General features: G+C 38.4%; 2 protein-coding genes across 5 annotated transcripts; one reads left to right on the top strand and one right to left on the bottom strand.

Moving 5' to 3' along the window:
* Positions 1-96: 96 nt before the first annotated feature.
* Positions 97-4,839, bottom strand: LOC122882142 (phenazine biosynthesis-like domain-containing protein 1). Its single transcript, XM_044209202.1, has 10 exons — positions 4,656-4,839; positions 4,437-4,536; positions 2,660-2,758; positions 2,341-2,450; positions 1,875-1,904; positions 1,630-1,718; positions 1,211-1,302; positions 831-914; positions 474-536; positions 97-339 (listed from the first exon to the last, which is right to left on the bottom strand). The coding sequence occupies exons 1-10, from the start codon at positions 4,737-4,739 to the stop codon at positions 227-229; spliced, it is 864 nt and encodes a 287-aa protein (XP_044065137.1). The 5' UTR covers positions 4,740-4,839; the 3' UTR covers positions 97-226.
* Positions 4,840-5,509: 670 nt separating this feature from the next.
* Positions 5,510-16,156, top strand: hnrnph3 (heterogeneous nuclear ribonucleoprotein H3 (2H9)). Of its 4 annotated transcripts, none has more exons than XM_044209270.1 (11): positions 5,510-5,635; positions 6,584-6,680; positions 7,374-7,529; positions 8,304-8,447; positions 9,785-9,923; positions 11,487-11,686; positions 12,140-12,235; positions 12,720-12,835; positions 13,870-14,005; positions 14,498-14,554; positions 15,018-16,156. In XM_044209270.1, exons 2-11 carry the CDS (start codon positions 6,593-6,595, stop codon positions 15,092-15,094), a joined length of 1,209 nt encoding a protein of 402 aa, XP_044065205.1. In that variant the 5' UTR covers positions 5,510-5,635; positions 6,584-6,592; the 3' UTR covers positions 15,095-16,156. The 4 variants fall into 4 exon arrangements, with proteins under 4 accessions (XP_044065205.1, XP_044065213.1, XP_044065198.1 ...); XM_044209263.1 differs by having other exon boundaries at positions 5,549-5,635; positions 6,588-6,680; XM_044209278.1 differs by lacking the exon at positions 14,498-14,554 and having other exon boundaries at positions 5,548-5,635; positions 6,588-6,680.
* Positions 16,157-16,389: the final 233 nt, after the last annotated feature.

Genomic DNA, 16,389 nt, shown 5'->3' on the forward strand with positions numbered 1-16,389 from the left:
CAAATACTAACAAAGAGTGAGCTGTTCTTTCCATCTTGTAGTATGTTTGCATGCTTAGTGATGTTTCAATGTTAGATTGACTGGTCTTGACAAAAGTCTGTTTTGCTTTTTATTTAAACCATCAAAAAAAAAATTTTTTTTAAATCACGTGGTACAAAGCTTGTGTCAGCTTCTCTGTGCAGGTACATAATGATCCACAACCCTCTTTGCTTGTATGTGTCTGTGGCTACAGTGTGATTGTTCCCTGCAGGACAGTGACCGTCTGTCCAGCTATGTTGATTCTTCCGTCGTCTCTCACTTCTAGTTCAAGCTCCCCGCCTTGACTGGAGCACTGGTAAGCTACGCAAACACATTCAGAGGATAATATGAGTGTCAGTCTGCTTCAGTTCAGTAGTAATGGAGTATTTGTTGTTAGAGACAACAACTGTCACATCAAATGTTAATGATTAGTTAACCTTAGTTAAATTAATTACCCAACATTTTCTTCTTTCCTAGTTTCTTACACCAGTAGCTACCTAGCACAGTGTGGGCAGAACCTGCAAGGACAGAAAAGACACAAGACCAGAAGATGGTTACAGAATTTTACAGATACATTTCACAAGACACATTGAACGTTTGCCAACTTTACTGCATGAGTGCTAGACATGTAGATGTTTTAGTATGTTTGCCAATACATGTTGCTTGTATGCTAATGTGTAGGATTACATAATTATCAGAAAGTACTTTACACAACTTTACAATTCAAGCCATTTGCATGCTAATATGATCACACACACACTGTAACCCAACAAAGACCGTGTCTGTGTGTAGTAGTAGTATTAGTGGTCTACCAGTGACAGGATCCTCAGGGATGCCATTCCACGGAGCAAAGTATCTGGAGTAGAAATCGTATCCTGGCTGACAGTCTGGGGATCCTATTGGCAGATATAGAAGGGCATTTTGATTGACCATGGCTTATTGTTTTCTTACAGTGCTGGTCTCAACAGTGTTCTGTTATCATGTCATATTTGTCGGCCAATGGGCAGAAACCTTTGGAACTTGACATGCAACATAGAGGGCATTTTGAGGCAACAAACAAATGTTTCTTAAAAGACTTATCTTTGTTACCACTGTAAACTTGAAATGACTGCATGTGGTCCGGCCCATTAAGTCTTAAAGCTGTCCAACAATATGATCTAGCTAAAGGATCTAATTTTTTAGCTCTGGTTACCTTTTATGGTGAGGATTAGTCCTTTGACTCTTCCACTCCTCTCACTGCGCTGAAGAGCAACAGGGTCAACTTTCAGACTGGTTAGCACTGACCTGGAGAAAACGCACACATGCAGCACATAAACAGAGTCACAAACAAACCTGGCAAGACAAAAGTGAGGGATTTAGGAAACTGGGCATGACCTAGAGACAGACAGGCGTGTGTTTGAGAGATTAGTGGTTTGAATTTCTGGCTAGCTGTGTGTAGTTTTATGGGGATGTGAATGAGTGACCGGCTCCCCAGCGAGACACTTTATCCCTTTTGCTCAGCTGCTCAAGGGCCAACAGTTAAAGACTCAACACTGCCCAAGTGTGGATATGAATAACTATTATACTCTATACTTCTGTCTCTTAGTCGGTGTGTGTGCTTTGATTTTTAACCTGTCACAGCTGTCAGCCAGTCGAACCATCAGTTTCTCAGTGTTGGAGCTCATATAAACATCCTGGATTGGGTGGTTTCCAACTGCAGCCTGTATCACAAATGCAGTTAAGCATGCACACACAAAAACACCAGAATGTAACCACACTGGCACCTACTATACATATAGAGGGGTTCATGTAGACAGTGAAGCAGGAGTCATTACTGTAAAACATGCACATGCAGAGACAAAACCTGTCTTACTGACCTTGATGATGTCTCTGAACTCATTGGGATCCTGAGAAAGGGGATTTAGAACAAAAAACTGTTACAGTAAGGGCATTTTGTAGTGTTACCTTGCAAAGTTACTGGAAAACTTTCTTTTGGAAAATCTTGCAGTGCTAATGCAGAAGTTCTGCTAATCCAGCTACAGCTGTATGTTACACTATTGTGGGATGGTTACAGAGTTTCTGGATCTCACAAAAGCTGTTTTCTTAATAGTGATACTGAGTTACATGATTGTGTTGTGGGCAATGAAACATGAATAGTATAGACTGACAAGGAAAGGACTGACTGTGTGTTTTATTGGATGTTCGTCACTATATTGTTTTCTAGCACTCAGCTGCATATTGATATGTTTTCATACCTTTGTAGAGAGAAATAATTGAACCTGAAATAGCAGATGTCTGCCCTGCGACATTGTCCTGATGTGTTTATCTGACAATATACTGTACCTCCTGGGTGGGTGGGTTGAGAGGAAAGTCCATGACGTAACCTTCCCCCTGCTGGGCGACAGCCAGATCTCCACTGCTGGTCTCAAACACCAGTGTGGGATTAACATTCTCTAACAGACGTAACATATATACATAGAATATTATGCTCACAGGCTTGCTGATGAACTAGGTTTACTGAAGGTTTACATGTAACTGACTAACCATAACACGTATTTGAAAATGCCTCCCAGTGAAACTTTTCTGTGCATGCCTGTGTCCCAAATCAAGCCAATGCATTAACTGGAAATGTGTGTGTCTATGTGTGTGTTTTGTATTTTACTCTGATGCTGAAACAGCACTGCTGCAGAGGCCAGAGTGGCATGACCACACAGATTCACTTCAGTGGTAGGTGTAAACCATCGAAGGCGGAACCTTGATCCTGTTAATCACATTGTCAGACAGGTGCTTTAACACACATACAACTTCAACATGTAGTCTACACACAACTGTCCAGAGTCTGCCAGTGAAAACCACAATTATCTGAAACAGTTGGCAAAAAATGGTTTGTTTCAAATTAGGCAAGATTTCATCAGATAAAGGGAGGTTTATACATTATTTAACATGTGAACCTAAAACACAGATGTGTTGTGTTAATGTATACAATAAGTAATTACTTAGCTGCAAGCAAATTGTATACCCAAGAGGACCGAGTTATGTTTACTTAAGGCTATATAATACTTATTCTGGAATGAGATTAGTATTTTGGTATAAAGGCAAAATAATCCTGTTCATTAAGATCAATACAGTTTATCTAGTTCAATTACTTTAAACACAACTAATGTAAAATTGATGGTTCTTAACAAGCATGAGTAAATGTGCCTAATAACAGGGTTATTAGCAGGATTATTGCATGTAAACTGTTAGATAGCCGGTGACCGTAGTGTGCTTGAGGTGCGCATACAGAATGACTTTAATTTCTTCTTCAAATAATGTGAAGCCTGAGCCCTTTTTTAAGCTCTGTAGTTATATATGATGACTTTAGCTGAATTTTGTTTTGTTTTTTTTACATACATTCAAATGATGACTAAATGTAAATGACACTGACATTCCTCTCTGTGCATTTATTGAAACACTGAGTGACTACACACTGCATTTTTAACTGTGACAGCTCATTGCATTGTTCTTGCCATTCCCAACAATGCTAGTCTTAGCTGTATGTTTAACATTGTTACCTGTCACTGAGGACAGGTGTTTTTTTTCAGTTTGTGCCACTTTATTACCTTCAATGATTTACATGTGTATTATGACTTTATAAAAACAACTGCTTAAGTCAGTGGTATCAATTTAATCTGTTTGTTTCTCATCAGGGTGCCTGGATTTTCCAAACAGATCCTACAGTGAAGGAGGTAAGTGAGGGTTGACCAGACTTGCAGATACATCCTGCACTTTCCTCTGAAGGTAAAATTGTTTGTGTTGTTTTATTCCACGAGTCCTGTGTCTGCTGTGCTTTATGTACTGTACTCGCTGCTACGCCATATGTACAGTTGTGCCCGTTTAGCATATTTTATACAGAATAATTAAGTGAAGCCAGTTGGAAGGAGTACATTACCATAAAATTAACTGTGCACATTGGATTCTGCATACCCAAACTGCCAAATGTCTGCAAATTACCATGAAAAAAAACTTTTGAAATCTCACCTTAATAAAATCTTTAGATATAGTGTTTTTATGGCTTCTTCTATATCCATTGTGAAGACAAATTTAACATTTTAGCCCCATTACTGTTAAGACTCTAGCCATAGCAAAATCACTATGTTCTTTGTTCCAGCAAACATTTTAATAATTTAAGATATACTCAATTTCACAACTTCCGTTGGCCACTAGCAGGAACTTAAGTTTTTTTAAAAGTCTATTTGTGTCTTTATAGTTACCAAGATCCACTGAATTGCGTGCAACACTTACATCACCATACAAACAACCTCAATAACAACACATGGGTAGTAAAGGAATGTAAAAACATTGGGGTTAATTCTTGTAATGACATGCTAACCTGTCTCAGAAAGGTGCATTTCTGTTGAATCCATCTAACAAATATATTGAACCCTATATGGTCTGACCTGTAGTAAAATTGTCAGAAGGGTTGATCCTGGTGATGAAAGCTGTTTCTGACAGATTCATCACTGCTGCTATCTTCTGATACAAGTCATCAGTCAGCTCCTGTTAGAAACGCATACCATACAAATATAAGTCTTTTGTTGTGAGATGTAATCATTTTACAACACATTGTGTAACCATGTGACACATTACTGTACTTTAACCTAAATATTCTTACTCACATGCATGAGTGGACAAATTGCAGCGGGGTTTCCCTTGAACGGTAAATTAGTGAAAGCATGTATCGTAAATACTGGAATCTCCATTATGGTTAAGCGTAATATGGAAATGGCTTGAAACTGAAAAAGTCTCCAGTGAGGACGGCGGTGACAGTCGACCTACTGCTGTCGGTGGACTTTACACCCTGTCTGTTTGGTTTCAGCAGGCGCCCCTCACCTTCTCAATGTCAGGGCTGCCAGATTTCCAGCGTATGTCTTCAACCGCATGATTATAGTGTTCATCTATAGATGTCGGAAACGAGTTTGTCATTGTCCATGTGGAATATAGGCCTACACTATAAACTCTGCTCCCTCATTAAAACTGTGAATTTATTAACTGTTCCTGACAGTTAAAAGTGCCTTGTTTTTGTAAGTGTCATAAGTGTCAAATCTACATTTTGAGGTTTGACAATGGATATAGCCAGGATTTCTGCTTATTACATATGCATGACTAATAAACTAATACCAGAGGGATCCATTTTTCATTTCATTACAATTTCCAAACCAGTTTTTGGTCTTAGTTCATTCACAGTGCATTATAGCCTGTGTAGCATTCAAAGTAGTCTGCCGCAAGTGAATGCAAGTCTTTAGAAGTATCAATACATTAATTAGCTGAACGGGTATAGAAAGAATGATTTGAATTAATACATTTCATTATACACTCAGGAAGTCCCTCGGGCGTTATAAACGCACGCAACCTATGAATAAGCAATCGTCAATGTAATGTCAATAGTCTTCATTACAGTTCAGTAAAATATTTGTTTTCATAAAAAAACAAGTTTCATTATTATTATTATTACGATGATTATTATTAAAAACACAAAAGGCCCGAACGTCATCTTTTTTTAAATGTGTCCAAGTCTCGCGACAACATACCTGAGCGGGTTTGCTGGCAGTGACACCTGAGGCTCGGGACAGGAGCAGACCGGGTACAAGAGGCGACTGTAAGATAATTTCATCGTTTTCAGACATTTGTGACAGACGTCTGACATATTTCTATCTGGGGATATATTTTGATATGCAGTGACAGCGTACAACAGTTGGATATTGAACTAGTTTGCCTTGTACGTTTGACCGCTGTCAGTGTCCTACAGTTAGCCTTAGCTGTTAGCCGGCTAACTGCTAATGTTATCAAGCTAATATTAGCACGTCAGCCTGACCGTAGAGAAGCGTTAGCATCATTAGCTAACCCAGAATCCAGGCTAACAAATATTCTCCTGTGGCGAACTTCAAAGAAGTAACTTTACTAAAGAATTAATAACGTCTTGTTAGGATAACGTTATGTCTGGAAAGGTCTTAGTGAGTTGAAGTTGAACTGTAGATACGTTAGCTAGTAAGCTTCTTGGTTTTACCAACACTTTGAGACACAGTTGGAAGGAGGAAGTAACAAACGTTAACGTTAGCTTATTTAACTGTTGTGACAGCTGCAGTAACTCGCATTATAGTACTGAGTTATTAGATATGTCTTACTGCGGTTTTGTTATTGCATAACGTTACTGTTTAAAATTCCGTGTACAATGTTTTCGTATCTGGCAATTGTTTAGTTTCCAACAGGCTGCAAAACTGTTGCTTATAACACCAATATAAGCTTCCTGCAGAAATCATGTTGTGGCATGTATTATTACACTGAGGGTATCTGTGAATGATATGCATGTTTCATAGTTGAATGCTCCTGCTGTGTTTAAGATGATAACTGTACATATAGAAGAAACGCAAATAAATAATCTGTCACCATTAATACTCAATGCACACATAAGCCAAATAAAAATGGCAGACAGAAAATTAGAAGAGCAGTAAGCTACCTAATGCAAGACTATAAAGACATTTATAGTGTAGTCAAGTACTATTGGCACAGTAGGTTAATGTGTTGCTGCTGTGTTGTGCTCTCTGAGGCAGTGAGGATGTCTTTGAACGAGGAGGGTTATGTGGTTCGGATCAGGGGACTACCCTGGTCCTGCACGCAGGAGGAGGTGGCCAGTTTCTTCTCTGGTGAGAATATACACACATCTATACAGCTTGAGGCATCAACAGTATTAATAAGTGTAAGACTGAAATTACATCTAAAACAATAAACTCAACAATTTTTCGTAGTGTTGACATTTGTGATTATATTTCACAGCTGTTCGTCCACTTTAGTGAATATTATAGATTTAATGCTAGTAAACATAAATAAATAAACATAAATTCACAGAAAACTGTCTTCACACAGAGAATCTAAAATCTTTATTATTTGCATTTTAGTCACCTCAGGGCTCCACTGCAACACCATTCTGCTCAGCTGTACAATAGAAATCTGCCATTAAACTCTTTTTTTTTTTTTTCTCTCTCTTTATCGGTTGCATGATTGTAAGTGGAATCTAGCTGGCCTCATTGACATTTGATTTGTGACTCTGTCTCCCTCCTACAACATGTCTTGTTACACACAGAAACCATCTGGGTTTCTCAACCTTTTATGAGCTGTTACCTCATCATAACATTTCAAATTTCACTTTACTCCAGCCATTATAGCGCTGTCAGGATCTCAGGTGATTCAGAGAATGAATGGTATATTGTTGGATTCTACTTTCTGGAGCTCCAAACAGCTCAAATTAGATGGGATGCAGTTATTCCCTCTATCGTGTGTTTTTCTTTTATGCCTGGCATCCTTTCAAGGAAATCTCAATCAATCTTACTTATTTACAGACTGTGACATCGTTGGGAAAGTAAACGGAGTGTGTTTCACCTACTCTAAAGAAGGCCGTCCCAGTGGAGAGGCATTTATTGAGCTGAAAACAGCAGAGGATTTTAAAAATGCCCTTGCCAAGGACCGTAAATACATGGGACACCGATACATAGAGGGTAAGCAATATAAACAGTCATAACAGACTGATGGACAGTGAGTGTTTAATAATTGCTGCATTATATGAAACTACTGTTACAAACAAGTGCACCTTACTCTCTTGCTGACATCTCATCAGTTTACTTTTGAGATCTTGTTTCCTGTGTTTGCCACACACGTAATAGTTGGCTCAAAGTTGGCTATATTGATTTCCCTGTACAGACGGTGTAGTCCCTCATTCGTCCAGGAGTGTTCTATCGTAGAAAAGGTTTCAGTCGTAGTCATCTGGACACTGTTTTCAGAATCAAGACGTTTCGGCTCCCATCCGGAAGTCATTCTCAATTGTGAAAAAATGGGACGGGAACTGAAACTGACCTAATAGTTTCAAGATGGCCCAGTAAAGTCAATAGGCCTGATTACTGGGCCATCTTGAAACTATTAGGTCAGTTTCAGGTGAAACTAGCTATTTACAGATACTCAGGCAGATTCCTTCCTGAGGGCAGGGCTTATGTAACTCAGAGTAGTTTAAATTTCCAGTTCCCGTCCAATTTTTTCACAATTGAGAATGACTTCCGGATGGGAGCCGAAACGTCTTGATTCTGAAAACAGTGTCCAGATGACTACGACTGAAACCTTTTCTACGATTTCCCTGTACAATTAGACATTTCCCAGCTTCAGTGTGAGCTTTAAATCAAACTCTAATGGAAAAAAAGTATTATTCTAACTTTAATTGTCCTTTCAGATCTTCACATGTGACATGTGTGTGTGTCCATCTGTCTGTGTGTCTGAATCAGTGTTCAAGTCCAACTGTAGCGAGATGGACTGGGTGCTGAAACGTAGTGGTCCTGCTGATTATGACAGCTGCAGTGGCTGCATGCTGAGACTTAGAGGCCTTCCCTTTGGCTGCAGCAAGGAGGAGATTGTTCAGTTCTTCTCAGGTATATGGACATTTAAACTTTCGTCTAATTACTCTGTTGAATTTTACTGATATTACAACATTGATGTTAATCTTGACTATAGTTTTTACAGACACGCTGTTTACTTGTAGTTTGTTTTACTGTCGACAGTGTAAGGGTGCTGACAGAACTGAAACTAGCTTTTAAATGTGCAAAAGAGCATCTTAGCTTGCCATAAGCGTCATTAAATAATGTCAAGAAATAGTTCCAATGAAATGAGTTGAAAAAGTCCACTATCAGTTCCTTACATTGGTCCAAATCTAAAGGCTCAGGTAGAACTTGAAGCCACAATATGTAGACTGTCTGATTATGAAATCTGATTATAGCGTCTTACATTATTCTGATGGCAGGATTATGTTTGTGCAAAAGTGGAACAACAGCCAGCTTTACATTTTCAGGCTCTTTCTTAAGCAGTACCATGATATAAGAAAATGTGACTTTGATTGTATTGTGAAAAATCCAACATACTGCCAGCTGCACTTTGAACGGTGCTTTGCACTTTGCTGATCAACCCCACAACAACACACCACAACATGAGCATACACTAACATTCAAAGTAGATTGACAGATTTGCCAATACTTAACACTATCTTTTCATATTTTGGATTTCACTAATATTAGAGAGTGGTATTCATTTGACTTATAGTCAGTCAACATGTCTGTGTGTCATGGCCCAAAGGCCTAATGTATGTTTGTTCTTGTAGTATAGACATAATGTGTTGACTAATATGTCCTTGTTATGAATTGTTAGTATGCCTCTTAACATGTTACTGTTATGTTAACACTTTAATTAGCATGCTTATGCTATATGGCATTGATATCATGCCTCCTTAAGGGGGGTTAAAAGATAGGATGGGCTGGGCTGGTTTGACTGAGGGGAGACAGTCCCATGACACTGATCTGGGGTCAGTACTGTGATTCTGCTTACTGGCAGCCTTTTATCTAGTATAATCAACACTTGATAATTATTATGGGCCAGTGTTACTCAACACTAATAAATAATAATTCTGCCAGTGACCTAAATTTGGTTGTGTATCAGAGAAAATGTTTCGTCTGAATCCACTTAAATTTTATAGCTGCTGACTCCAGGCCAGTATTTGTTTCATTCCCCCGCTGGGCACCTTACAAGTGTAACTTCAGTCCACTGACATGCCCCTTTTTAATGCAGTCTTATCAGATACTACAGCTGATATTTATTTGCTGTCATGACATATATTAATCCTGAAAGCTCCAGTGATGCAGTGGGTGTTGTTCTATCTCTTCTATATATCTATCAGTCTACCTACCGACCTATGTATTTATGTGTGCTTGGGTTGAAGGGTTGAGAATCGTGCCAAATGGGATTACTCTGCCAGTGGACTACCAGGGGAGGAGCACAGGGGAAGCCTTCGTGCAGTTTGCCTCAAAGGAGATAGCAGAAAAGGCTCTGGGGAAACACAAGGAAAGAATAGGGCACAGGTGGGACAGACGGGAAAGGGACGGGCTGGACTGGGTTGGGCTTCTATTGTAGTATTTAATGACTGGAAATATTAGAGTAATAATAATATTCATGGGATGGGTTCTGTTATAGTTGAATGATAAGCATGGGTTAGTGTGCTAGAATAATTATGGCAAAACAAAGATAAAGTGGGTAAATTAATTGGGCGGGTCATGTAATATTTGTTAAAATGCTAATGGGATGGGTTTATGTATTGTAACTATGGTGACATGTTTAATAATGGGATGAAAGGTCATGTATCTAATCTGTAAGTTAAAGGTGGTGTGAGTATTGTATACAATAGAAAGTTTTACTGTTGGTCATCTAAGACCTGGGAGCTCTATTTAATTGTGTTAGAGCAACATTTGGCACTTCATTTATATCCTTTAATACATATGTATCTCATAGATAATTTACTGTGGAAGAGGGGATTAAGCCTAGAATTATCAAATTTCTTTCTGCAGTTCTAAATCATTAAAATGTAGGGATGCCCAGATCAATCGGACTCTATCAGTAGAAATATGCGATCAGGATTAATGTTTTCTAGTCGCCGTTCACGAAAACCAATCATTGTGTTTGTTTACTAGCGGATCTTGACCTCTCCCAATATGGCGACCGCACATACTCATAACGGGTACCGCGGGTTACAGCTTTAATGTCAAACAGCTTTTTCATTTAATTTTAATATAGTCATAGAACGCCCGTACAAGTATGTGAAAATGAAAATTGGATTATTGCTTTTAATTTTTACTCAAATAGCACACGTGTAAAATTATAATGCTATTGTGTAATTACATTTTTATTTTCAAGTTTACAGTATCATTTGAAGACAGTCCCCTATACGCTTCCATAGTTTTCGGTAACTCATCAAAGCGAGGGAGAGACGGTGACAAGAGGCAGAGATGGTGGCGTCAGAATTAAAAAGAATAAAAAGTTGAACGATTTCTGATTCTGAGCAGTTTGTTTATTATGACTTGATGAACAAAACTTTGGTCAACATATAAGACAGCGTTATGTGGTTCATTTGAATTTCAAGGACTTTTTAAGCACTTTGTAAAAAAGGGGGGGTATTTCCAAGGTATTCCTGTACTTGGATTTTTTAATACTGCTATACCAGCTGCTATTAAAAGAAGAAAAAAAAACAAACAATCAGTATCAGCCGATATGGCTCATAGATGATCGGCAGTCGGTATCGGCAGCAAAAAACGGGATCGGGGCATCTCTATTAAAATGATCAATGCAACACCTAAAAGCCCTGTTAGGATTTTCTGTACTGTAAGTAACAAGAGGTGAGGTTGGCGTAGAAGTCCTTTACTACAGCCCTAAGCCCAGCTAATGATGGGACTGTGTTGAGGTTGTTCAGTCATTCAGACACTCAGCTCCAGGTTAAAGCTATGTAGACCACTATTTAGAATATTTGTCTTTTGTGTGTTTATCTTCTCTCTGTGTGAATCATATCTATGTATGTAACCCGAGCTAAGCCATTTCTACACCTTAACCCTCTCCTCTGCCACCCTCCACCCCATCGGCCTCTCATATTGCAGGTATATAGAGATTTTTAAGAGCAGTCGTAACGAGATCAGAGCCTATTATGAGCTGCCCCGGCGGGGGTTGGGAGGCCAGAGACCAGGGCCCTACGACAGACCCATGATGGGGGGCCCCAGAGGAGGGTTTTTTGGGCCCGGGCTTGGCCGCGGTGTGGCTCTGATGGACACCATGAGGAGCGGAGGGGGCTATGGAGGAGGTAAGCAGAGTTTTCTAGCTCTGTTAGTTTTCACAAACCAGAAGAATATCTTGAACTATTTGAAATATTGTAGAAAAGGTTTCAGTCGTAGTCATCCGGATTTGAAATATTATCATACAATTCATCAACAAAAACAGTCAAATCAATAACATACAGTCAGATGTATAAAGTTATCAGGATATTAGACGTTTCTGATATTGTATCAACCTTTTTTGACTTAAAAACTTAAGTTAGCCCTTACACTTTATGGTTCACTGGCCCACACTAAGTGCTATTATCTCCCTTTTCTGAGTAAAACTATCCTGCTGGTCTGTTATTCAGTCCTGTCTTCAGCGTTGTGGAGTAGTTGGTGATGTGAAAGAATGAGCCCTACTTCAATTGTGTTTTGTTATCTATTTGTTAAATTACAGTTTGACTTTTCCTTTCTTTCTCTGTGTTGTGGTTTGTATCCAGGTTACAGTGGCTTTGACAGCTACAATGGTTTCAACAACTACTGTTTTGACAATGGCATGTTTGATGAACGAGTGAGAGGAGAGAGGGGAGGAAGAGGTAAAGTCCAAACTTAATTTACCCTCTAGAGGGTGGCATTTAGATGCACTGAGTTAATGTTTGAAAGCCTCAGTTTATACTTATAGTTTAGCAACCCTGCTGAAAGGCTCAGTGTTTTCCAATATTAGATTTTGTTTACATTTTTATCAGTGTTTGTTAAAAAAATAATTTTAAAAACCTTTCTAAAAATGTCTATACCTAAACATTTTTTGGTTTAGTTTTACATTGTATTGATATGAAAAAATAGAATTAGGATTGGGTTTTGTAAATCAGTAGATTTTGAGGCTTTATGAGGATTTCACACATTTAACAAGAAATGTTAATGACTTAAACATAACTACAGTATGTTTTTATTCTTATCCGTTGGTTTTTGTTTAATTATCATTAAGTAAATGAAAATTAGGTAGATATCAGATGACTTGTCTCTTCTGCATTACTAAAGGTAGTATTGGTAATCTGTGGATATTTGTGTGTTTCGGGTCAGGGATGGGAGGCCACAGTTACAGTGGTCAAAGTGATGGGTGTTCAGGCTTCCACAATGGCCATTTTGTCCATATGAGGGGTTTACCTTTCCGTGCCACAGACGGAGACATCGCTAAAGTAAGAACACACTGGACAATGGGGCTTTATGCAGGGTGTCTGTGAGTGTTGTTTTTATAAGCACTGAATACACTTTCCTCAAAAGACCTTAGGGGGGAAAAAAAGCCTTTGGGCTGAACAATTCAATTCAGGTTATCTCAATGCACTTTTCCTATAAAGCAGGTCTAGACTAGATATTTTGTCAAAATCAACCCTACTTAAATTTAATTTACAAATGTCTTAAATATTTTCTCTTGCCTGCCGTAGGAAGTGATGTTAGTTCTAAAATGTTTTTGTATCTAATTGCCAGCTGTCGGGAGACGTTATACACTTATAAACTAAAAGCAGGATTGTTGTGAGGTTGTGTGGATTATGTGCGCAGGGGCTGTTCAATCCTTTGTTGTGGCGTTTCAGTCGGCACCATCAGACTGTAGCAAACACTGTCACTACTACTTGCTACAGCAGCTAGGAAGCTCATCAACTCATAATGGGCAAGTGTTGATTTTAGCAAAAACTTAACTGAACTTAATTAATAATTTTTAATAGGTTAATCCATCCATCAATTTTCTGACGCTTATCTGGGTCCAGCACATTTAATTATTTATCTTATTAGAAATTATTGATGTATACGTGCGGGGAAGTACCAAAAAATGTCATATAATAGCCCATTCCAGCCCCTACTGGTTTTCGATCATACTTTAATACTATAGATGGCATGAATGTAAGACAGTATTCATTTGAATTATGTGTGGTATTAAAAAGGTCTTAAAGTCTCAAATTTCACTTGGGTGAACACTGCAGAAACCCTGTCTGTGGAGCCAGAGACCTGACCATTAATGTAGATCCATGATGTCTCTGTGGCTGTGTTTCCTGTTTATGTTGTGTTCGTACTGTATAATGGTGTTAGTCAGGAAGCCCAATAAATTACTGCAATTGAATAAACACTGAATGTTGATAGTCATGAAAAAAACATTGTGACAGATTGACCTGATCTGTCTGTGTCTCCCTGTACATATGTATGTGTGTATTTGTCTTTTTTCCTCTTCTTGGTGTAGTTCTTCTCTCCTTTGAATCCACTGAGGGTCCATATTGATGTGGCTCCCAACGGCAAATCGACTGGAGAAGCAGATGTGGAGTTTCGCTCCCATGAAGACGCTGTGGCAGCCATGTCCAAAGACAAGAACCACATGCGTACGTCCTCTCTTTTGCCTCTGCAGCTTCAGCCTCTGTCCTCGTGACACCACTTTTTCACGCCACATTACACTATGTTCATGACACAAAACTACTTGATGACTAACAGCAAAGGAGTGGATCGGTTTTATCTACAGAAGCAGAATAATAGCACAAATTCACAAGCTCAACAAAAAGCTGCCAGGGTTTTGGATGGTTGACTCTCAGTGGGACAGGTTTAAATGTTGGAATTTTTTTCTAAAGACCATTAAGAAAACATAATCCTGGTATTAAGCCTAAAACAAATAGAACCATTTGCTCAGGAAATACCCTTTTTAAAGCAAATCAGAACACTGAAATAAAAAGGCATTAGTATTTTTCATGAGTATTTGAGAGATTTCACATTATACTTAAACTAGTTGGGAAAGTAACTGGATGGATTTCATTTACATTAAACAGCAGAAGAAACAGTTTCTTCAGTAATATAATGATGGACTGATGTTTTCTCCACAGAGCATCGCTATATTGAGCTGTTTCTTAACTCAACAGCCAGTGGAGCAGCTGAAATGAGTGAGTTTTAATTCACTTTTATGATAAATAAAGTTTGATTTTAAGCATGCTGTGGCACAGCCTCTTATTAAAAAGCCAAACATGGATCCCATAGTTCTCTCTCATTTAAGACCAATTTCTAAATTGCCTATTCACTAAATTATGGAACAGCCTACCCCTCCACATCAGGACCTCACCTACAGTGGATACTTTTAAAACTCATTTGAAAACCCATTTGTAATTCTTTGGCATTTAAATCTCACTGCATTTTGCCATTTTGGATTCTATTTGTATTGTTTTTTATATTTATTTTGTGTTTTAAATATATTTTATTGTTATTGTTTTATATATTTTGTCCCAGCTGTCAGATGACTGTGATAAAGACTTGGGTGCAGTTATTGGTGAATGTCTGGATGTTCCTTATCTTACAGTTTAACTCACACTGTCCTTTTTACACTGACCTGTCTTTTCAAAACCCTTTCAGGTCGTGGCGGTGGTTACTACGGTAACTCAGGAGGGGGTGGAGGCTCACGGAGCAGCGGGCTGCGAGGTGCATACTGATGATGTCATCCCACTCTTCCAATCCATCCAGACGTTTGTCTCGCGTCTCTATAGGCCACATTTACTCGATTATCGTTTCTAAGCAGGGGAGCTGATGTGAAGTCACTAATTTGTTCTTTTTATTGTGGGGTTGTACTGAAACTTCACTTCAGATACTAGAACAGACCAGATATGACCTTAACAGGAACTATTATTATTATTCCTAAAAGCATATGAACTTGTCAGTATTAAAATGTTGGAGCTGTTGTAGGTGCTGAACATGGTTGATGGGCCATATTGAAGATTTCTTGTTTCTCTTCTATTTTTTTTTTAACAAATGGAGATTTTTCATGGTTCACATGAAAAGTACTTTTTCACCTGTGATCTGATTAAGAGAAATCAAACACCTTGTTTTGAATGGCATTGAAAGGGCAGTAACTGAATATGTAACTGTTTTTAGTGACTTGATTGGGAAGCACTTTGTTTCACAGGTCACAGTTAGCAGGAGATGTAAGTCTGCGCAGATGCAGCAGGGAGACAGAACTTCATAGGACACAGATCAACAGCTGTGGGATTTGTTTGATACATGAGAAAATAATCATTTTGATTGGCACTGTCAGACAATAGACTGTATATATCATTATATACAGTCTATGCTCAGGACCGAACATGGTCACTTTGAATCTAATCACTTGATGACTCTGCTTTGACTAGGGTGACATGTTGAGGTGAGTGATGCTCTTTAGGAGGTTGAGCAGTGAGAAGCAACATCAAAACATTACTTTGTAAGAAGTTCTGAATTTAAATTTTATTCTGGTTTAAACTTATTTTCAGCAGAATGTTAGACCATCCTGTAATACACTGATTCAAACTGGATTTCAGATTAGCTTTCCTGCTTTGAAATGTTGTGAGCCAGTGTGTTTTTTATGAATGTTTTTACAGTTCATTACAGAATTTAAAACTAAGTTGAATATTATATTCCACTCTCAAAGAGTGGAAACAAAATAAACTCTATATTTGAGCTGTAAAATAGCTTATGCAGCTGTTGTACATTTTGCCGAATAAATTTTATATTTAATTCTCTTTCTGTGTCTCTGACATCACTTTTGAAGAGGTATTTGTGTCATGGTTGCGAAAACATCTTAATTAACAAAAGAAATAAAATGAATCCTCTGGTTTAGTTTGTTTCTCAATAACACACCTCATAAGCAGAGTTAGCGGATTTCAGCTGGACACAGGAAAAAGACCTAACAGTGCAACAGTAAATGTTAACAGGAGACATTTCAGTGACCAACATTAAAAAGACAGTAGACAAC

Source organism: Siniperca chuatsi, linkage group LG1 (genome assembly GCF_020085105.1).
Source record: "Siniperca chuatsi isolate FFG_IHB_CAS linkage group LG1, ASM2008510v1, whole genome shotgun sequence".
Classification (NCBI taxonomy): domain Eukaryota; kingdom Metazoa; phylum Chordata; class Actinopteri; order Centrarchiformes; family Sinipercidae; genus Siniperca; species Siniperca chuatsi.